The 18410-nt window shown below is 45.6% G+C and overlaps 1 protein-coding gene across 1 annotated transcript in view; it reads right to left on the bottom strand.

Moving 5' to 3' along the window:
• Positions 1-18410, bottom strand: part of LBP (lipopolysaccharide binding protein) — a 32290-nt gene extending 13880 nt beyond the window's left edge. The window contains exons 1-7 of the mRNA XM_081557147.1: positions 18287-18410; positions 15334-15448; positions 13721-13849; positions 7490-7645; positions 6263-6326; positions 2963-3026; positions 353-444 (exon numbers count right to left, since the gene is read on the bottom strand). Coding sequence (XP_081413273.1) covers positions 353-444; positions 2963-3026; positions 6263-6326; positions 7490-7645; positions 13721-13849; positions 15334-15448; positions 18287-18410 — 744 coding nt within the window. The remainder of the gene's footprint in view (positions 1-352; positions 445-2962; positions 3027-6262; positions 6327-7489; positions 7646-13720; positions 13850-15333; positions 15449-18286) is intronic.

The following is an 18410-nucleotide window of genomic DNA, read 5'->3' as shown; positions in this document are numbered from 1 at the left end:
ACACTCACCTTTGGTGTTTTAACCTATAGGACCTCTTGGCCAGCTCTTCTATGCCGTTGAGGGCCAGCTCTGGTTAACCTCACCTGCATGGTGGGACAGGTGAAGGAATACAGCAGGGGACAGGGGAGGAAGGAAGTTTCAAGGTCTAAGAGATGTAAGACGCCATGGGAGGGTCCTGGCTCTGGGAATACTCCCCACCACTCCATATCGCCCTGCTCTTGGCACAGTGGGAACCATGGGAACACAAGGACAGATTTGAAGCTGGGGAACCGGAGGCCCCAAGAAAGGGCTGACCTGAGGGAATGCCACACCGGGGCTGGACCCACTCAAGCCCCTGACCCACGACCCTTACCCTGAACATCACATCCAGCATTTGGGCTGTTGCTTGAGGGGCCCCCATTAAGCTGTAATCAAGGCCAGCGAGATGGTCAATCTCTGTTGTGACTGTGAACCAGAAGGAGGGACAGAATTAGGAGGCAGGCAATGCAGAAGTGGTGAGGGCTCGGGCTGACCCACACTTCTTCTGGAGAGGTCTCCAGAGCCCCCTGCCCCTCCACCTTAAGACCCTCCACCCAGCCCAGTGCTGGGGCAAAGATCTCCTTCACCAAGAAAGAGGCGACATGATTTCTTCTGTTCCACTGATGATTTAGCCATAAGGGGACTGGTGTGCTTAGCCCAGAGCCTGAGCAGTTTCCAGAGTCTTACACACACACGCACACACACACATGCACACTCACAAGCCGAGTACAGGAGGAGCTCAGGCCCGGCAGCCCCTCCATACCCAAAACTGTACACCAAGGAAGACATATGATAGGGAAAATTCTCCAATCGAAGATATTGCTCTTCAGCTTTATAACCAAGACCTTGATCTTCAAGGAAACCAGCTTCCTACCAATACCAACCAAATAACCAGGAAGGCGGGGCCATGTTCAGAGGACCCAGAGACTCCCCCTCAAGGCCTTGGGGGGCAGGAGTTCTCTGTCCCATACGCTGGGGCTTCTGTGCCCATGTGGGTCTCTGCTGAAGGGGAAGGTCAGCAATGAGTGTGGAGGCCTGGGGGCTAAGGCATCGGAGAACACCTCCAAGTGTCCAGGGCCTGTCCCTGCCAACTTTACCTGTGTAGCCTAGATCTGGGGCCTCTGCTTGTAGAGAACGGTTCTACAGGTACATTTTATGTGTAGGCGAAGAGGTGGTATGAGATGCTCTCTGCCCCACTGTTGGCAATAGGAAAGGATGACAACAAACCAACCCGTCCAGCAGCTGAGGACTCATTAAATAAATGGAGACACATCCGTAAGATAGAATACTGTGCAGTTATTAAAATGAAGTCTAGGGACTTCCTTGGAAGTCCAGTGGTTAGTGGTTACTCCACACTTCCACTGCAGGGGGCACAAGTTGGATCCCTGATTAGGAAACTAAGATCCTGCAAGCTGAGTGGCATGGCCAAAAAAAAAAAAAAAAACGAGGTCTATATAACCATTTTGGAAAACTGTTTGGCAGAATCTGGTAAGGCTGAACCTAGGTGCATCACAGTAACCTGTAATTTCTCTCCTGGGTATATACCCCAAGATGCGTGTCCATATGACCTAGAATATTCACAGCAGCACTACCCACAATGATTTAGAACTGAAACTGCCCAAATGGCCTTCAACAGTTCTATAGATAAATAAATGGAGAGACGTTATGGCTGATTCATGTTGTCGTACAGAAGAAACCAATACAACATTGTAAGGCGATTATCCTCCAAAATAAAAAAAAGAGGAAAGACATGGACACAGTGGATGACACAGCAGGAGAGTAAATGAACTCACAATATGGAACAATATGGATTGACCTCATATTTTTTTGTTTTTTTTAAGATTTTCTTTATGTGAACCATTTTTAAAGTCTTTATTGAATTTGTTACAATATTACTTTGGTTTTATGTTTTGGTTTTTTGGCTGCAAGTCATGTGGGATCTTAACTCCCCAACCAGGGATTGAACCCACACCCCCGGCACTGGAAGGTGAAGTCTTAATCACTTCACCGCCAGGGAGGCCCATGGAGTGACCTCATATTTTAAAGTTGAACAGAGAAAGCCTTCTGCTTTTGATAAAAGACTGTGATTACTGTATAGGTCCATTCATGTACAAAGTGCAGAGCTGGTCTTTGCTGGAAGAAGTAGGGAAGAGGGTCACCCTTGAGGGGTGGGTATTGCCAGAAGGAGACATGGGTGGACTCTGAAAGGCCAGTCATGTTCTGTATATTGATCTGGAAGCTGATAAGTGCGTGTGCTCAGTTTGTGAAAAAATTTTAAAGACTCCACTTACAGTTTGAGCACTTTTCTCTCTGTATTGACTTCCACAAAAATGTTTTTAAAAATGAGATCAGTTTATATGTGCTGATGTAAAAAGATCTCCAAGGTATACAAGTTACAAAAGAACAATATCTCTACTATTACAGACTAATGTATATTCATAATTATGCATATTCACATATATTTGTGAACAAAAGTAATACATATGTGAATGTATGGTGGTGGTGGTGGTTTAGCTGCTAAGTCGTGTCCTACTCTTTGTGACCCCATGGACTGTAGCCTGCCAGGCTCCTCTGTCCATACGATTTCCCAGGCAAGAATACTGGAGTGGAATGCCATTTATTTCTCCAGGGGATCCTCCCAAACCAGGGATTGAACTCCTGCATTGCAGATGGATTCTTTTACTGATGAACCACCAGGGAAGCCCATGTGAATGTATGTTCATATGCTTATGTATGTGTTTATTTATATTTGTACATGCAAAGGAAATATCTGAGAGTACACACTCAAAACAGAGTTTACCTCTTGGAAGAAAATTTGGGGAGGAAAGAGAACTTTTAATTTTTACTTTCAACACTGCTGCCCCATGTAAGGTTTCATAAGGTACATATTAATGTACGCACTTACAAAAGTTAATGAGAATCAGGGATGGGTGGAGTGCCTTACCTGGCAGAGTTTGGAGATAAGGCTGTAGCTCAGAGGTCACTGAGTTCTGAATAATTTCGCAAATCTGAAAAATATGGGAAAAGAAAGCCCGAGTGAGTTCCCTGGCTTTGGTCTGGCCCTGTGCTAATTGCTTCAGTCCCATTATTTCACATCTTTGCTAGTTGGTCATTGATTCTACAAAAATTTATAAGTGCTTATGATGTGCCAGGTACTGAGAAAACAGAAATGATCAAAAACATGTCTGCCCCCATGTGGACCCCAATAGGGTCCAGTTGGGCCTGTTAAAGTCCATCTCAGGACTAGAAATCGGAGCTAGGTAATTGCCTATGAAGCCAGATGGGGCAATATGGCTGGAGGGACCGCCTGAAACTCCATCATGAAGGACCTTTTCCTTTGGGAGGCCCTAGTCTCTCAGGGTCTAGAGTTGGACAGCAGAATTAGATAGTAAGTAGCAATAGCCACACAAATAAGTGTATACTTAATGCAGATACTTCTTAAAGGTAATTACTTAACAGATTAGCTGGATGGATCAGTAGTCCTTGTGTTACCGAGTCCAAGCTCACTCTGCTTGCTGAACGCTGAATGACAGGCCAATGGATTGGAGACAGGTATTAAGACAAGTATATGTTATTCGGAGAGCCAGCTGACCAAGACGATGGCAGACTAATGCTTCAAAATAACCATCTTCTCAGGGTTTGGATGTAGGGTTCTTTTATAGATCAGAGATGGGGGAGATGAGGAAACAAAGTAAAAAGGCCATTGATCTTGCAAATATTTCCTAGAATGGCAAGCCTTGGAAAGGGGATGTGTTCATTTCTTCCTTCCTGCCATCTACAAGTGGACCAGGGTTCTGAACAACAGGCACTTTAATAGTCAGGCAGAGGGGTAGGATTCTCTGAGGCAGGCCATTATATATAATAACAAAAGCAAGTCAAAGAAACAGTTCAAACACAGAGTCAGAACTTGCTTTTCCCTGCAACACTTGTTTCCCCAGCTGCTTGTGGAAGACTGAACCCTCCCATCCAACAGGCTACCACACATACTAAACACTCAAAATTTGTTGCCGCAGTTAAATTATGTGCTTCTCAAGAAATGGAAATACGTGTTCTCAAACCTGTTTGCTTTCCTTGCAATTGCAGTCAAATTATTTCTTATGTAGGGACTTCCCTGGTAATCCAGAGATTAAGAATCCATCTTGCAATGCAGGGGATGTGGGTTCAATCCCTGGTTGGGGAACTGAGATGCTGTGGAGCAACTAAGCCTGCACACCACAACTACAGAGCTCGTGTGCCACAACTAGGGAATCCGAGCGCCACAACAAAAGATCCCATCTGCTGAAACCAAGACCTGATGTAGCCAAATAAATAAATAAATATTAAAAATTATTTTTTATGTAAACCCATGAAATAACGACTGAGAAAAGAGTTGTTTGTCGGAAAAACCTATGGTAAGTGCTTTGGAAAGGTGAGTTGCTTAAAGAAAACTGCTGTGGACCGGAAAAGCTTACCAGGAAAACAATTATAAAAATATGGAAGGATTCTGCATGGAGATTGCTTTGCAAACATCTCTAGATTCTCACTGTGGTTTAAGAAATCTGAGCCAGAACCTGTAGCTGATGCATGTTAAATATTAGAAGGACAGTGCTAGGCCAGTCAAGAGACTGTTTACAAAGAATGGCTCTGCATCTTAGGTCAAAGGAATGTACATTTACTGTGTCTTAAAATATTTGGATTCATATGTAAATGTTTTCTTTGTTCAAGGCTGTGTGAGTGAGCCCTCACTTTATTATTTTTTCCCATTTATTTGTTCATTTTTATTTTTGGCTGTGCTGGGTCTTCATTGCTGCCTGCGGGCTTTCTCTAGTTGCGGAGAGCCGGGGCTACTCTTTGTTGCAGTGCACAGGCTTCTCATTGCGTTGGCTTCTGTTGTGGAGCACAGGCTCTAGGGCACGTGAGTTCAGCAGTTGTGGCTCCCAGGCTCTAGAGCACAGGCTCAACAGTAGTGGCCCACGGGCTTAGTTGCTCTGCGGCACATGGGACTGTCTCAGACCAGGGATTGAATCCATGTCCCCGCATTGGCAGACCAATTCTTAACCACTGGACTACCAGGGAAGTCTGAGTCCTCACTTTAAACAGCTTTTTTTGACTAACCAGCTATCACCTATCCTCCACAGATACAGTGGAGGAGAGGGACTTATGGGGGGTGGGTCCTAGAGCATGCATGTGGCCCTGGCCTAGTGAGAGGGTCACTGATGGCCCCTGTGAGGTGACATTTTCAGGGCAAGCTGTAGCTCAGATGGTAAAGAATCTGCCTGCCATGCAGGAGACCCGGGTTCACAGCACTGTTGTTGTATAATATTGTTATTAATCATTATTGTCTCCGTCATCAGCAGGGGGGCATAAATCCACACCACTGAAGAATACTACGTCCCACTAGAAAGGCATGGAAACATGGCAACGGGGTGCTTGAGAATAAGACTGGCATGTTTCCCAAGCTCTCCTAGACCCTGGGACCCCAGAACAAGAAAAGGAACAGAACTGCTTGCCACGTCCAATCCTCGGGGTTTGCATGCTATTTTCACTTCAACCACCAGGAGGCACTCAAAGCCAAACCGGACTGGATCAAGAGAGGTCTGTGCCTGTGTTTTCCCCTTTCCTCTTTGTTAATTTCTCTCTTACCAAGCAATCATCGCTACAAATGAAGCTCCAGGTAGACGATACACCAGGGATAGGATTTTAGGGTGAAGTAGGTAAACGAGAGAACTGAAAGTTAACATAAACCTCTTTATTTTAGCCAGAGATTCCAAAATTTGGAGATTTCACAGGATTTTTTGAAATGGAAAAAACTGACACTGTTGCTGTTTATACAAAGCAATACAAAGGAGGTGCTCATGCGTTCACCCAGGTAGGAACCAGAGCTCCTACCTGGTCCACACACTCCCAAAGCTTCCTGCTTGGTCTCCGCAGGCACCTAAGTGTTGATTTCCTTTTTGGCTTTTGTGGACTGCAGCGCTGGGGCAGGCAGTGAGCAAGGCCAAGCCGACTTGATTCCCTGTTGTCTGACCCTTGGCCAAGCATCTGACCATTTTCTGTCTAACTGAACAGACTTGGCATCCAGACACCTACATCTTGCCCTCAGCTTTGCTGCACACCAGCTCCATGACCTTGATTTGTCCTCTATGGGCCTTGAGCCCAAATATGCCTGGGTCAGCAACTAGGGCTGTTCAAGTCCAGAGGTCACTGAGGACTTGCACCCAACCCTTGAGAGGCTCAGCAATGCCAGCTGCTTGGACAAGCTTACCTTGCTCTCCAAGACCCTTCGGAACCTGGACTCGATCTTGTTATGGAAGAGATTCAGCAGCCACCTGGGGAGGAAAACACGGTGGATGGTCAGCTTGGTGGCACTGAATGCAGGGAAAGCAGGGAGAGTCAGTGGTCTGAATGGGATGAGCATGCAGACTCCCATTTCCCAGCACACCCCCTGATTCAGTGCATCTGACAGCCTAGCCCCAAATTCAATAGATTTAAGGGAGGGGCTGGAGACTCCATGCGACATTCCAGGTGGCTCAGTGGTAAAGAATCTGCCGGCTAATGTGAGAGACAAGGGAGACACGGTTTTGATCCCTGAATCAGAAAGATCCCCTGGAGTAGGTAATGGCAACCCATTCCAGTATTATCGCCTGGAAAATTCCATGGACAGAGGAACCTGGTGGGCTACAGTCCATGGGGTTACAAAGAGTCGGACACGACGGAGCGCACACACTACCACCATGACCACCTGCAGAGTCCATGTTTTTCTTTTCCTTTTTTTGGGAATATATCTTTATTTATTCTTATTTTTTAAATTTTTGGCTGTGCCTCACAGCAGCTGGGATCTCAGTTCCCTGACCAGGATCAAACCGGCCCCTCCTGCAGTGGAAGCACAGAGTCTGAAGCACTGGACCAGCAGGGAAGTCCCAGATTCATGTTTTTCTAATCAAGGAAACTGAGACTTGAAGAGATTGGCTCAAGAGTTTGTGTATTTATCACAAACTCTCATTTGACCAAAAGCCTTTGTGTTCTTTCCGTAGCCAAACTGCACTTGTCTGATGGTGGTAAAGCTCTTTATTTTTTGATGGAAATGGCACACCAATGCGTGCTCAGTTGTGTCCGACTCTTTGCAGTCTGTAGCCCGCCAGGCTCTTCTGTCCATGGGATTATTCAGGCAAGAATACTCAAATATGTGGCCATTTCTTTCCTCCAGGTGTTCTTCCAGACCCAGGGATTGAACCCGCGTCTCCTGCAGCTCCTGCACTGGCAGGCGTATTCTTTACCACTGAGCCACCTGGAAGCCCGGCACACCCACCAATACTCTGAGCTTAAATCTGCTTCTGTTCATCTCAGCAGGTCCCCCAAAGAATTACTTCCAAGTGCATATGATGTGCCCATGTGGTACCCTGGACCGTCATGCTTATCAGAGGCCTTGGGTTGGCTAGGCCTCTGGCTCCTGCCAGGGGTCAGACTGATCAGTGTCCCCGTGGTGACCTACCCTAAATCTCCTGATATGTGCACCTCCACGTCATGGATGTGGCTACTGCAGCTGGAGACAGCGACGCTGGGTCTCCCAGACGGCTCACTGTCCAAGAGAAGATCGACGGAAATGGTGATGCCCTTGACCTTCACGTTAAAGGAGCCGTCTAGTCTCCTAGAAGAGAAAGGAGAAGTAGTAAGTGATTCGTAGACTATGGTCGGCCACCATTTGAAGTGAAATATAAATCTCAATTCTTACCCCCCAATTAAATGAAACCAGAGAAAAAAGTTAACTACAGAAATTATTACAAATATAGTTATTATAAGATAAAGATTTGTTATAAACAAGACCATAAGAGATCAAGAAGAAAGCTTGGGTCCATTTATTTATGGTCAGGGATGGGCAAAAGCCTTTCTAGGTTAAATCCAAGTCTCAGAAGCCATAAAGGAAATGGTTATGAGCTTGCCAGCACTGAAAATTAAAACTTTACTGAACAAAAATGGCATATGCAAATTTTTAAAAAATTGCATCGTGAGCGAGCCAAAGACCTAATTTCCTTAACACGTGAGCTAATATATGAGTTAATTTCCTTAATACACAAAGAACAAGCTTATACAGAGTAATAAGGAAAGGACAAAAGAGAAAAAAAGAGATTCAAGATGTTAACAGAAAGTTCAATTGCAAATAAGCACATGAGACATGATTAAAAATGAAAATAACAATGATGCCAGTTTTCATCTATCAGAGAGATAAAAAGTTTGGAAGATGTTCATACCCAGTGCTTGTGAAGATAGGGGGAAACCAAACACTGAGAGAACACATCAGAAACACAGATTGGTGGGATCTATCCTTAGAAGAAATGGAGTAGCCCTCATAGTCAACGAAAGAGTCTGAAATGCAGTACTTGGATGCAATTTCAAAAACGACAGAATGATCTCTGATCATTTCCAAGGCAAATCATTCAGTATCACAGTAATCCAAGTCTATGCCCCAACCAGTAACGCTGAAGAAGCTGAAATTGAATGGTTCTAGAAGATCTATAAGACCTTCTAGAACTAACACCCAAAAAAGATGTCCGTTTCATTATAGGGGACTGGAATGCAAAAGTAGGAAGTCAAGAAACACCTCGAGTAACAGGCAAATTTGGCCTTGGAGTACAGAATGAAGCAGGGCAAATGCTAATAGAGTTTTGCCAAGAGAACACACTGGTCATAGCAAACACCCTCTTCCAACAACACAAGAGAAGACTCTACACATGGACATCACCAGATAGTCAGCACCGAAATCAGATTGATTATATTCTTTGCAGCCAAAGATGGAGAAGCTCTATACAGTCAGCAAAGACAAGACCGGGAGCTGACTGGCTGAGATCATGAACTCCTTATTGCAAAATTCAGACTTAAGTTGAAGAAAGTAGGGAAAACTACTAGAGCATTAAGGTATGACCTAAATCAAATCCCTTATGATTACACAGTGGAAGTGACAAATAGATTCAAGGGATTAGAGCTGATAGACAGAGTGCCTGAAGAACTGTGGACAAAGGTTCATGACATTGTACAGGAGACGGTGATCAAGACCATCCCCAAGAAAAGAAACGCAAAAAGGTAAAATGGTTGTCTGAGGAGGCCTTATAAATAGCTGAGAAAAGAAGAGAAGCTAAAGGCAAAGGAGAAAAAGAAAGATATACCCATTCAAATGCAGAGTTCCAAAGAATAGCAAGGAGAGATAAGAAAGCCTTCCTCAGTGATCAATGCAAAGAAATAGAGGAAAACAATAGAATGGAAAAGACTAGAGATCTCTTCAAGAAAATTAGAGATACCAACGGAACATTTCATGCAAAGATGGGCTCAATAAAGGACAGAAATGGTATGGACCTAACAGAAGCAGAAGATATTAAGAAGAGGTGGCAAGAATACACAGAACTATACAAAAAAGATTACGACCCAGATAATCATGATGGTGTGATCACTCACCTAGAGCCAGACATTCTGGAATGTGAAGTCAAGTGGGAAGCATCACTACAAACAAAGCTGGTGGGGGTGATGGAATTCCAGTTGAGCTATTTCAAATCCTCAAAGATGATGCTGTGAAAGTGCTGCACTCAATATGCCAGCAAATTTGGACAACCAGCAGTGGCCACAGGACTGGAAAAGGTCAGTTTTCATTCCAATCCCAAAGAAAGGCAATACCAAAGAATGTTCAAACTATCACACAATTGCACTCATCTCACACACTAGCAAAGTTATGCTCAAAATTCTCCAAGCAAAATTCTTCAACAGTACGTGAGCTGAGAACTTCCAGATGTTCAAGCTGGATTTAGAAAAGGCAGAGGAACCAGAGATCAAATTGCCAACATCTGTTGGGTCATCAAAAAAGCAAGAGAGTTCCAGAAAAACATCTACTTCTGCTTTATTGACTATGTCAAAGTCTTAGACTGTGTGGATCACAACAAACTGTGGAAAATTCTTCAAGAGATAGGAATACCAGACCACCTTACTTGCCTCCTGAGAAAACTATATACTGGTCAAGAAGCATCAGTTAGAACTGGACATGAAACAACAGACTGGTTCCAAATCAGGAAAGGAGTATACCAAGGCTGTATATTGTACCCTGCTTATTTAACTTATATGCAGAGTACATCATGTGAAATGCTGGGCTGGATGAAGCGCAAGCTGGAATCAAGATTGATGGGAGAAATATCAATAACTTTAGATATGCAGATGACACCACCCTTATGGCAGAAAGTGAAGAGGAACTAAAGAGCCTTTTGATGAAAGTGAAAGAGGAGAGTGAAAAAGTTGGCTTAAAACTCAACATTCAGAAAGCTAAGATCATGGCATCCTGTCCCATCACTTCATGGCAAATAGATGGGGAAACAATGGAAATAGTGAGAGGTTTTATTTTTGGGGGCTCCAAAATCACTGCAGATGGTGACTGCAGCCATGAAATTAAAAGACACTTGCTCCTTGGAAGAAAAGTGACCAATCTAGACCAACCTAGACAGCATATTAAAAAGCAGAGACATTACTTTGCCAACAGAGGTCCATCTAGTCAAAGCTTTGGTTTTTCCAGTCGTCATGTATGGATGTGAGAGTTGGATTATAAAGAAAGCTGAGCATCGAAGAATTGATGCTTTTGAACTGTGGTGTTGGAGAAGACTCTTGAGAGTCCCTTGGACTGCAAGGAGATCAAACCTGTCAATCCTAAAGGAAATCAGTCTTGACTATTCATTGGAGGGACTGATGTTGCAGCTGAAATTCCAATACTTTGGCCACCTGATGGGAAGAACTGACTCACTGGAAAAGACCCTGATGCTGGGAAAGATTGAAGGCAGGAGGAGAAGGGGACAACAGAGGATGAGATGGCTGGATGGCATCATTGACTCGGTGGACATGAGTTTGAGTAAACTCCAGGAGTTGGTGATGGATAGAGAGGCCTGGCGTGCTGCAGTACATAGGGTTGCAAAGAGTCAGACACAACTGAGCGACTGAAATGAACTGAACTGATCCTGATTGTAACTACATAGCTTTGGTTCAGTAATTTTACTTCTAAGTCTTTAGTCTGTGGCTTATCCTGTCAAGATATTTGTGTGGGGAAGTTCACTGAAGCATCATGGGCAATAGCAAGAAATGAGGAATTAAGCTTAAATGTCACCTAGTCAGGACAGGTTCAATAAGTCGTGGGCATCTATGTGATGCAGCCTTTGAGGTCAAATTGGTCCAGTTATACAGTGAAATATTACTCATTCATACAAAGGAATAAAGCACCGATATGTGCTGTAGTGTGGATGAACCTCAAAAATAGTATGCTCCATAAGGGACTTCCCTGGTGGTTCAGTGGCTCAGACTCTGCACTCCTAATGCAGGGGGCCTGGGTTCGATCCCTGGTCAGGGAGTAAAGTTTACTACATGACATGGCTGAAGATACTGTGTACCGTAACTAAGACTCAGTGCAGCCAAATTAATTAACTAATATTTTTAAAAAATATTACGCTGCATGACAAAAGCCAGAAACATATGTGTGCTATATGATGTCATTTATATGAAAGGTCCCAGATAGGCAAATCTATAGAGACAGAGGCTGACTGGTGGTTGCCCAGGGTTGGGGGAGGGGCAAATGGGGAGTGAGTGCTTAATGGGTATGGAGCATCTTTTGGGGTGATGGAAATACTGTGGGACTAGGTAGAGGTGGCGGTCGCACAACACTGTGAATATACTAGATGCCACTGAATTGGGTACTTTAAAATGGTTGATTTCATGTTATGTGAATTTCACCTCAGTAAAAATATTACATTAAAAGAAGTTTTAAAAGAGAATGAGCTAGATATTCATATGGTCAGATGAAGAGATCTTGAAGAGTATGGCCTGATTCCTGTCATGGAAATTGAATTACTATGCAAATATTAATGACTGCCAACAAAGGTCCATGTAGTCAAAGCTATGGCTTTTCCAGTAGTCAGGTATGGATGTGAGTTGAATCCTGAAGAAGGCTGAGTGCCGAAGAATTGATGTTTTTGAACTGTGGTGTTGGAGAAGACTCTTGAGAGTTCCTTGGACTCTCAGGGCTAGGAGATCCAACTAGTCATCCTAAAGGAAATCAACCCTGAACATTCATTGGAAGGACTGTTGCTGAAGCTGAAGCTCCAATACTTTGGCCACCTGATGTGAAGAACCGACTCACTGGAAAAGACCCTGACACGGGCAAAAATTTAAGGCAAAAGGAGAAAGGGTTGACAGAGAAAAAAGTGGTTAGATAGTATCACTGACTCAATGGGCACGAATCTGAGCAACCTCCAGGAGATAGTGGAGGACAGAGGAGCCTGGCCTGCTGCAGTCCATGGGGTCACAAAGAGTTGGACAGGACTTAGCTACTGAACAGCAACAATTGATGACCTATATGAAAGTGTTAGTTGCTCAGTCGTGTCTGACTCTTTGTGACCCCATGGACTGTAGCCCATTAGGCTCCTCTGCCAATGGGATTCTCCAGGCAAGAATACTGGAGTGGATTGCCATTTCCTTCTCCAGGGGATCATCCCAGCTGAGGGATTGAACCCAGATCTCCCACATTGCAGGCAGATTCATTACCATTTGAGCAACCCGGGAAGCCTAATGTACTGATCTACATACTGAGCATCTTTCTAAAGCAGTATTGTCCAACAGAAATATAATGTGAACTACATGGGTAAATTTAAAATTTTCTAGTAGCCACATTAAAAAAAAGCAAAATTAAAGGAGTGAGAATAATTTGAATAGTGTATGATTATCATTTCAATGTGTGATCAACATAAACATTATTAATGTGATTTTTATGTTCTTTTTTGTACTAAGTCTTCAAATCTAGTGTTTTACACTTAAAACAGATCTCCATCTATTCCGGCCACTTTTCATGTACTCAGTAAGGACGTGGGGCCAAAGGGTACTATATTGAATAGGACAGGTCTACAATGTCAGTATGGCCAGTTCACCCATATTTGCCCTCCTGTCACGGGTTGAATTGTGTCCCCTGAATTCGTATGTTAAAGGCCACTTAGTACCCGGAATTTGACTGTATTTGAGATAGAGCCTTGAAAGAAGTGATCCAGTTAAAATGAGGCCATTAGGGTGGCCTAGAGTCTGTCCTCCTAAGAAGAGGAGATCTGGACTCACAGAGAACCACCAGGGGTGCAGGCTCACAGAGGGATGGCCATGTGAGGAGGTGGCGACAGAACAGCCATCTGCAAGGCCAGGAGAGAAGCCTCAGAGCAAACTAAATCTGCCCACATCTTGATCTTGAACTTCTAGCCTCCAGAAGTGTGAGAAAAAATAATTCCCATTGTTTGACACCCACCTCCCCACCCCAGTCTGTGACATTCCATTATGGCAGCCGGAGGAGACTAACCCACCTTCCATCCAAGGACCTCAGAGGTCAGAGAACAGTTCAAAATGCTGGAGAGTTCAGCCCACCCTTGACCAATGGCAAACAGGAGACTGGGGTAACTCAGAGGTGTGCTCTGCCTACAATGTCCCCCAGAGGGTTGTCCCCAGGAGGGTTGAGCTCTAGTAGCTGCCAAGCTGACTTCTTTCTTCCCAGCCTCACTTCTGCACAAGCCCTGGATGTTTCCCTAAGTCACTCACCAGATAAAGTACTTGCACTTGAATTCTTGCCTTGGGGGGTCTGCTGTGGGGAAGGCTAGGAACACCTTGGACCCAAGAAGGATGGAATGAAAGCCAAGGTCAAGGTTCCAAGGGCCTGGGAGCACAGTCAACTTACAGTATCCTCTTGCGCACCTTCCAGTCGCCTGTGACTTCGATGAAGGAGTTGGAGATAGAGAAATGCAGGCCCCGGTTGGGGAGGAGCTTCAGAGCGGAGCCGAGCAGCTTACAGCTCTGAATGTTCAGGCTGGGAAGAGAGACCCACAGAAGAGGCATCAGCGCGGAGGCAGAGGCAGGTCTAGTCTCTGCAGGAGTCTTGCTCTCACCCTGGGACCTGGTACCCAACTCCTACTTACCTGCTGTGTGCCCTGAGCTAAGTGCAGCCTTGCCAAGTACTTTGCGTGCATTGTGTCAGTTGGTCTCACAGAGGGGGTCGGCACTGTTTCAGTTTCCCTTTTCACACAGGGGGAAAGAGAACTTCTTGGAAGGGATGCATTTGCCCAGAGTCACACAGTCAGGATCGGAGTCCACAGATCTCATGACCCTGGCTGGGACCCCAAGTAAGGTGCAGAGATGCACTCCATCATCGCTTTCCTCCCCACATCCAGGTGAGAGGCTCATTCAGAGAAGGCTGAGAGGCAGAGACACGGAAGGTCTGGGGGAAGCAAGCCCAGACCACACGTATCCTGGGGCTGTCAGTGAGAAAGGAATGGTCAAGTTCCCTTTTCTTTGCCTGGTGCACAGTAGGTGCTTGATAGATGTTTAGTGATGGGCTGAATAGAAGAAAGACTGGAAGAAGCCATCAGTGGTGAGCAGAGAGGGGTGTGATGAGTCCTGGGCTCAGTTGTCCCTGCTCCATTGTCAATCCTTCAAAAAGTGATTGATGTCTTTTTTTTTTAACATTTATTTATTTATTTTTGGCTGGCTTGGGTCTTCATTGCTGCATACAATTTTTCTCTGGTTGCGATGAGGGTGAGTTACTCTCTAGTTGTGGTGAGAGGGCTTCTCATTGCAGTGGCTTCTCTTGTTGCAGAGCACAGGCTCTAGGGCTCTTGGACTTCAGCAGTTGCAGCGCATGAGCTCAGTAGTTTCAGCTCCCAGGCTCTAGAGCACAGGCTCAGCAGTTATGGAGCACAGGCTTTGTTGCTCCGAGGCATGTGAGATCTTCCAGAATCAGAGATTGAACCCACGTCTCTTGCATTGCAGGCGGATTCTTCACCACTGAACCACCTGGGAAGCCTGATGCTTTTCTTTTTAAAGCATCAGCTGCTCTGGTCTAAATATCCTTTGAAGACTCAGGTGAAATGCTACTGCCTTCAGGAAGCCTTCCTTGACTCCTCCAGATGTGCCAACCTCAGCTCCAAGAGTTGGGTTACTATATCTAAAGTTAAAGGTTTATTCGAAAAAAAAATTTAAGGTCTATCTTCCCTTCCAGACTACATCCAGTGTCAGGCCAGAGCCTGGATTATCACTCCAAAGAGGCAGAAAGTTATCCCCACTTTACAGATAAGGAAACAAAGGCTCAGGTCACACAGCTAGTGGCTCTTCATTAATATTTATTGTATGAACGAATGAAGGCCCCAAGTTCCTTCCAGAACTTCCCTCTGAACTCTTTGAGGAACCATCCCACCACTGCCTGCCCCAGAGAGGTTTTAAGCCATCCTGGGGCTCTCTCTCCCTTCCTCTCTGGACACCCCCCACAGCCCCTGCCCAGCCACCTTGGAGCCCCACCTGTGGAATCGATAGTCCACACTGCCGAAATGTTTGATCCTGAAGTCTCCGTCGAAGTTGGGCAGTGTGACTTTGTGCAGCTTACTCTGCAGAGCCAACAGCTCCTCTTGGGCCACTGAGGACACATAAAAGCTGGGAGTCAGCCTGGCCGGCCTGCCTCCCTCCCTCTAAACCCTTCAGTGGCTCCTACCTGCCCTGGGGAAAGAGGCCAACTTCCTGATTAGCATTATTTTGGTTGCAGGTTATTGAGCCCCTCTAGAGCCCCAGGGGCTTTCCAGGGAACTCCGTGGGTAAAGAATCTGCCTGCAGTGCAGGAGTGGCAGGAGCCACAGGTTTTATCCCTGGGTCGCGAAGATCCCCTGGAGGAGGACATGGCAACCCACTCCAGTATTCTTGCCTGGAGAATCCCCATGGATGGAGGAGCCTGGCGGACTAGAGTCCATGGGGTTGCAGAGAGTCGGACACGACTGAAGTGACTGAACACACATGCACACCCAAGAGCACCAAGTGGCAGGAGAGATATTCAGGAGCATCACTGCATTCCAGGTGGGGTGGTCATGTTCATGCCCATTTTACGGATGAGAAAACAGAGTGTCTGTCTTTGTAGCATCTCCATAAGGGAGGAGTGCTGTGTGCTTGGTGGCTGGGCCTCTTTCCTGTCCTTCACAGTGTCTAGCCTGTGTAGAAGAGATTGCAAGGATTTTAGGGCTAGGATCCTGGCGTTGGCGTCTTTCTAGCTGGGTAACCTTGAGCAAGTCCTCAACCTTGGCATTCTCTGTCTGTCCAAAAGCAATGAGAGCAATACTTTCCTCACTGGGGTGGCATGAGGATTAAAAGAGATCACTGCAGGACTTCTGTGGTGGTCCAGGGGTTAAGAGTCCTCCTGCCAATGCAGGGGACACGGGTTCAATCCTTAGTCTGGGAAGATTCCACTTGCCAAGGGTCCCATGTGCAACAACTACTGAGCCCCTGCACTTTAGAGCCTATGGTCCACAACGAGAGAAGCAACCACAATGAGAAGCCCATGGGCCACAATTAGAGAGTAGTCCCCACTTGCCAGAACTAGAGAAAGCCCATAAAACAGTGAAGACTCAGCAAAGCCTAAATAAATAAAATTATTAAACAAAACAAAACAAAAATCTAAAAAAAGAAAAATGTTTAAAAAGAGAGAGAGAGAGATCTTTGCAAAGCCAAAAGGAGTCTGACAAGATAAAAAGCACTCTTGCATGGTGCCTGGCACACACGAACCACTCAGTAAACACCCAGGAGGTCAAAGCAAGGTGGATCTTGTTTAAAAATATGGAAAGGAACCAAAATGTCCAGCTCTAGAGGACTGGTTACATTTACACAGCAGAAAGGAACAAGAGGCAAATTTTGCCTGATCTAGAGTTTCAATATAAATAGTATTCACACTAGGACTTTCTGTTTATTTGGAGGTATGAGGGACCCAGGATTCTGCCCTTGGAGTGGGTGTGTGTACACAGATGACCACTGAGCCCCCCCACTCTGCCTCTTACCACTTTGCAGCCCTCCCTCCTACACACACAGAAGCTGGTACTCTGCCAAAACGCTATCCCTTGTCCCTGGCTAACTCTCATGTATCATTTCTACCTCAACTCCTCCAAGAAGGCTTCCTTGATTGCCTTCTCTCTGTCTCCAGCCAATCTGGGCTCCCAATAACTCTTCCTGAGGGAATGTTATTACCCCATTTGAACAGATAAGGCAATTGAGACTCCATATATGTGAGGAGCAGCTCTCCATTAAGTACTGTGGGGAGTGGTATATAAACACCCCCAATCCCTTGCCCCTTGGACAGATGATTTCTGAGGCTTTGTTTTAGCATCTTAAGAAAAAATTACAAATGAACCGTTATACAAAACAGAAACAAGCTCACAGACATTGAAAACAGATATGATTATGGAATGTGGATGGCAGGACAAATTAGGAGTATGTGATTAACAGATATGACATAAAATAAACAAGTAACAAGGATTTACTGTATAGCACAGGGAATTATATTTAATATCTAGTAATAACCTATAATGGAATATAGTCTGCAAAGAACTGAATCATTTTGCTGTATACCTGAAACTAACACATTACTGTAAATCAGCTATACATCAATAAAAAAATAAAATACAGTTCTACTTTTGCCCATTCTTTAAAATTGAAGTATAACATCTGTAGAAGTACAATATAAAGGGCACTTGTCTCATTAAAGGTGTTAGTTGCTCAGTCCTGTCTGACTCTTTGTGACCCCATGGACTATAGCCCACCAGGCTCCTCTGTCCATGGAATTTTCCAGGCAAGAATACTGGAGTGAGTTGCCATGCCCTTCTCTAGGGGATCTTCCCAACCCAGGGATCAAACCTGGGTCTCCTGCATTGCAGGCAGATTCTTTACCATCGGAGCTACCAGGGAACCTACTGTGAGGTAATTCTTACATGTTTATGCACCCATGTAGCCAACACCTCGAGCAAAACACAGGGCCTTCTCAGTACCCCTCAGGGTCTCTGCGCCCCTTCTGGGTGGTCACCACCATTCTAACCTCTAGTTCTAAGGAATGGGTTTTCAAACTTGAGCAAGAATTTTCCAGCAAAACTGTTCCCATCACAGGGGCGGTAGCTGGCTCACTGACATGCCTCTCCTGGCTGTCTTCTGTCCCCATCTCATGTGACAATCCTGCTACAGTGTTTCTTGGAATCATCTCCTGAACCAAACATTCACCCCCAAATCTTTATCTCTGTTGGCTAGTGGGAACCCGGCTAAGACAAGCGACGTGCCCAAGAGGCCCAACGGTTGGGTGACAAGGCCAGACCCCGAGCCAGGGCTGCCTGACCAGGAAGCCTGCACCACCCTGAGGGAGAGAGTCCCCTCTACGTCCCCAACTGTCCCCAGAGCAGCCTGGGGCCAAGTAGGTCAGCCAATTCAGCCGACAGCCACGGCTCCCTACCGTACTCCAAGCCCTGGTCGGTGATTCTGACGACCAGGCCGGGATTGGCCCCCAGGACCCCGGAGGTGAACGTGAGCAGTGTTCCCAGCAGGAGGGAGGGCAGGGTGCCCACCGAGGTCATCAT

This window comes from Giraffa tippelskirchi, chromosome 13, assembly GCF_054371585.1.
Source record: "Giraffa tippelskirchi isolate mGirTip1 chromosome 13, T2T-mGirTip1v1.2.pri, whole genome shotgun sequence".
NCBI classification, from domain to species: domain Eukaryota; kingdom Metazoa; phylum Chordata; class Mammalia; order Artiodactyla; family Giraffidae; genus Giraffa; species Giraffa tippelskirchi.
Note: the sequence above shows the minus strand (reverse complement) of the source record. Positions and strands in the feature narration are given on the sequence as shown.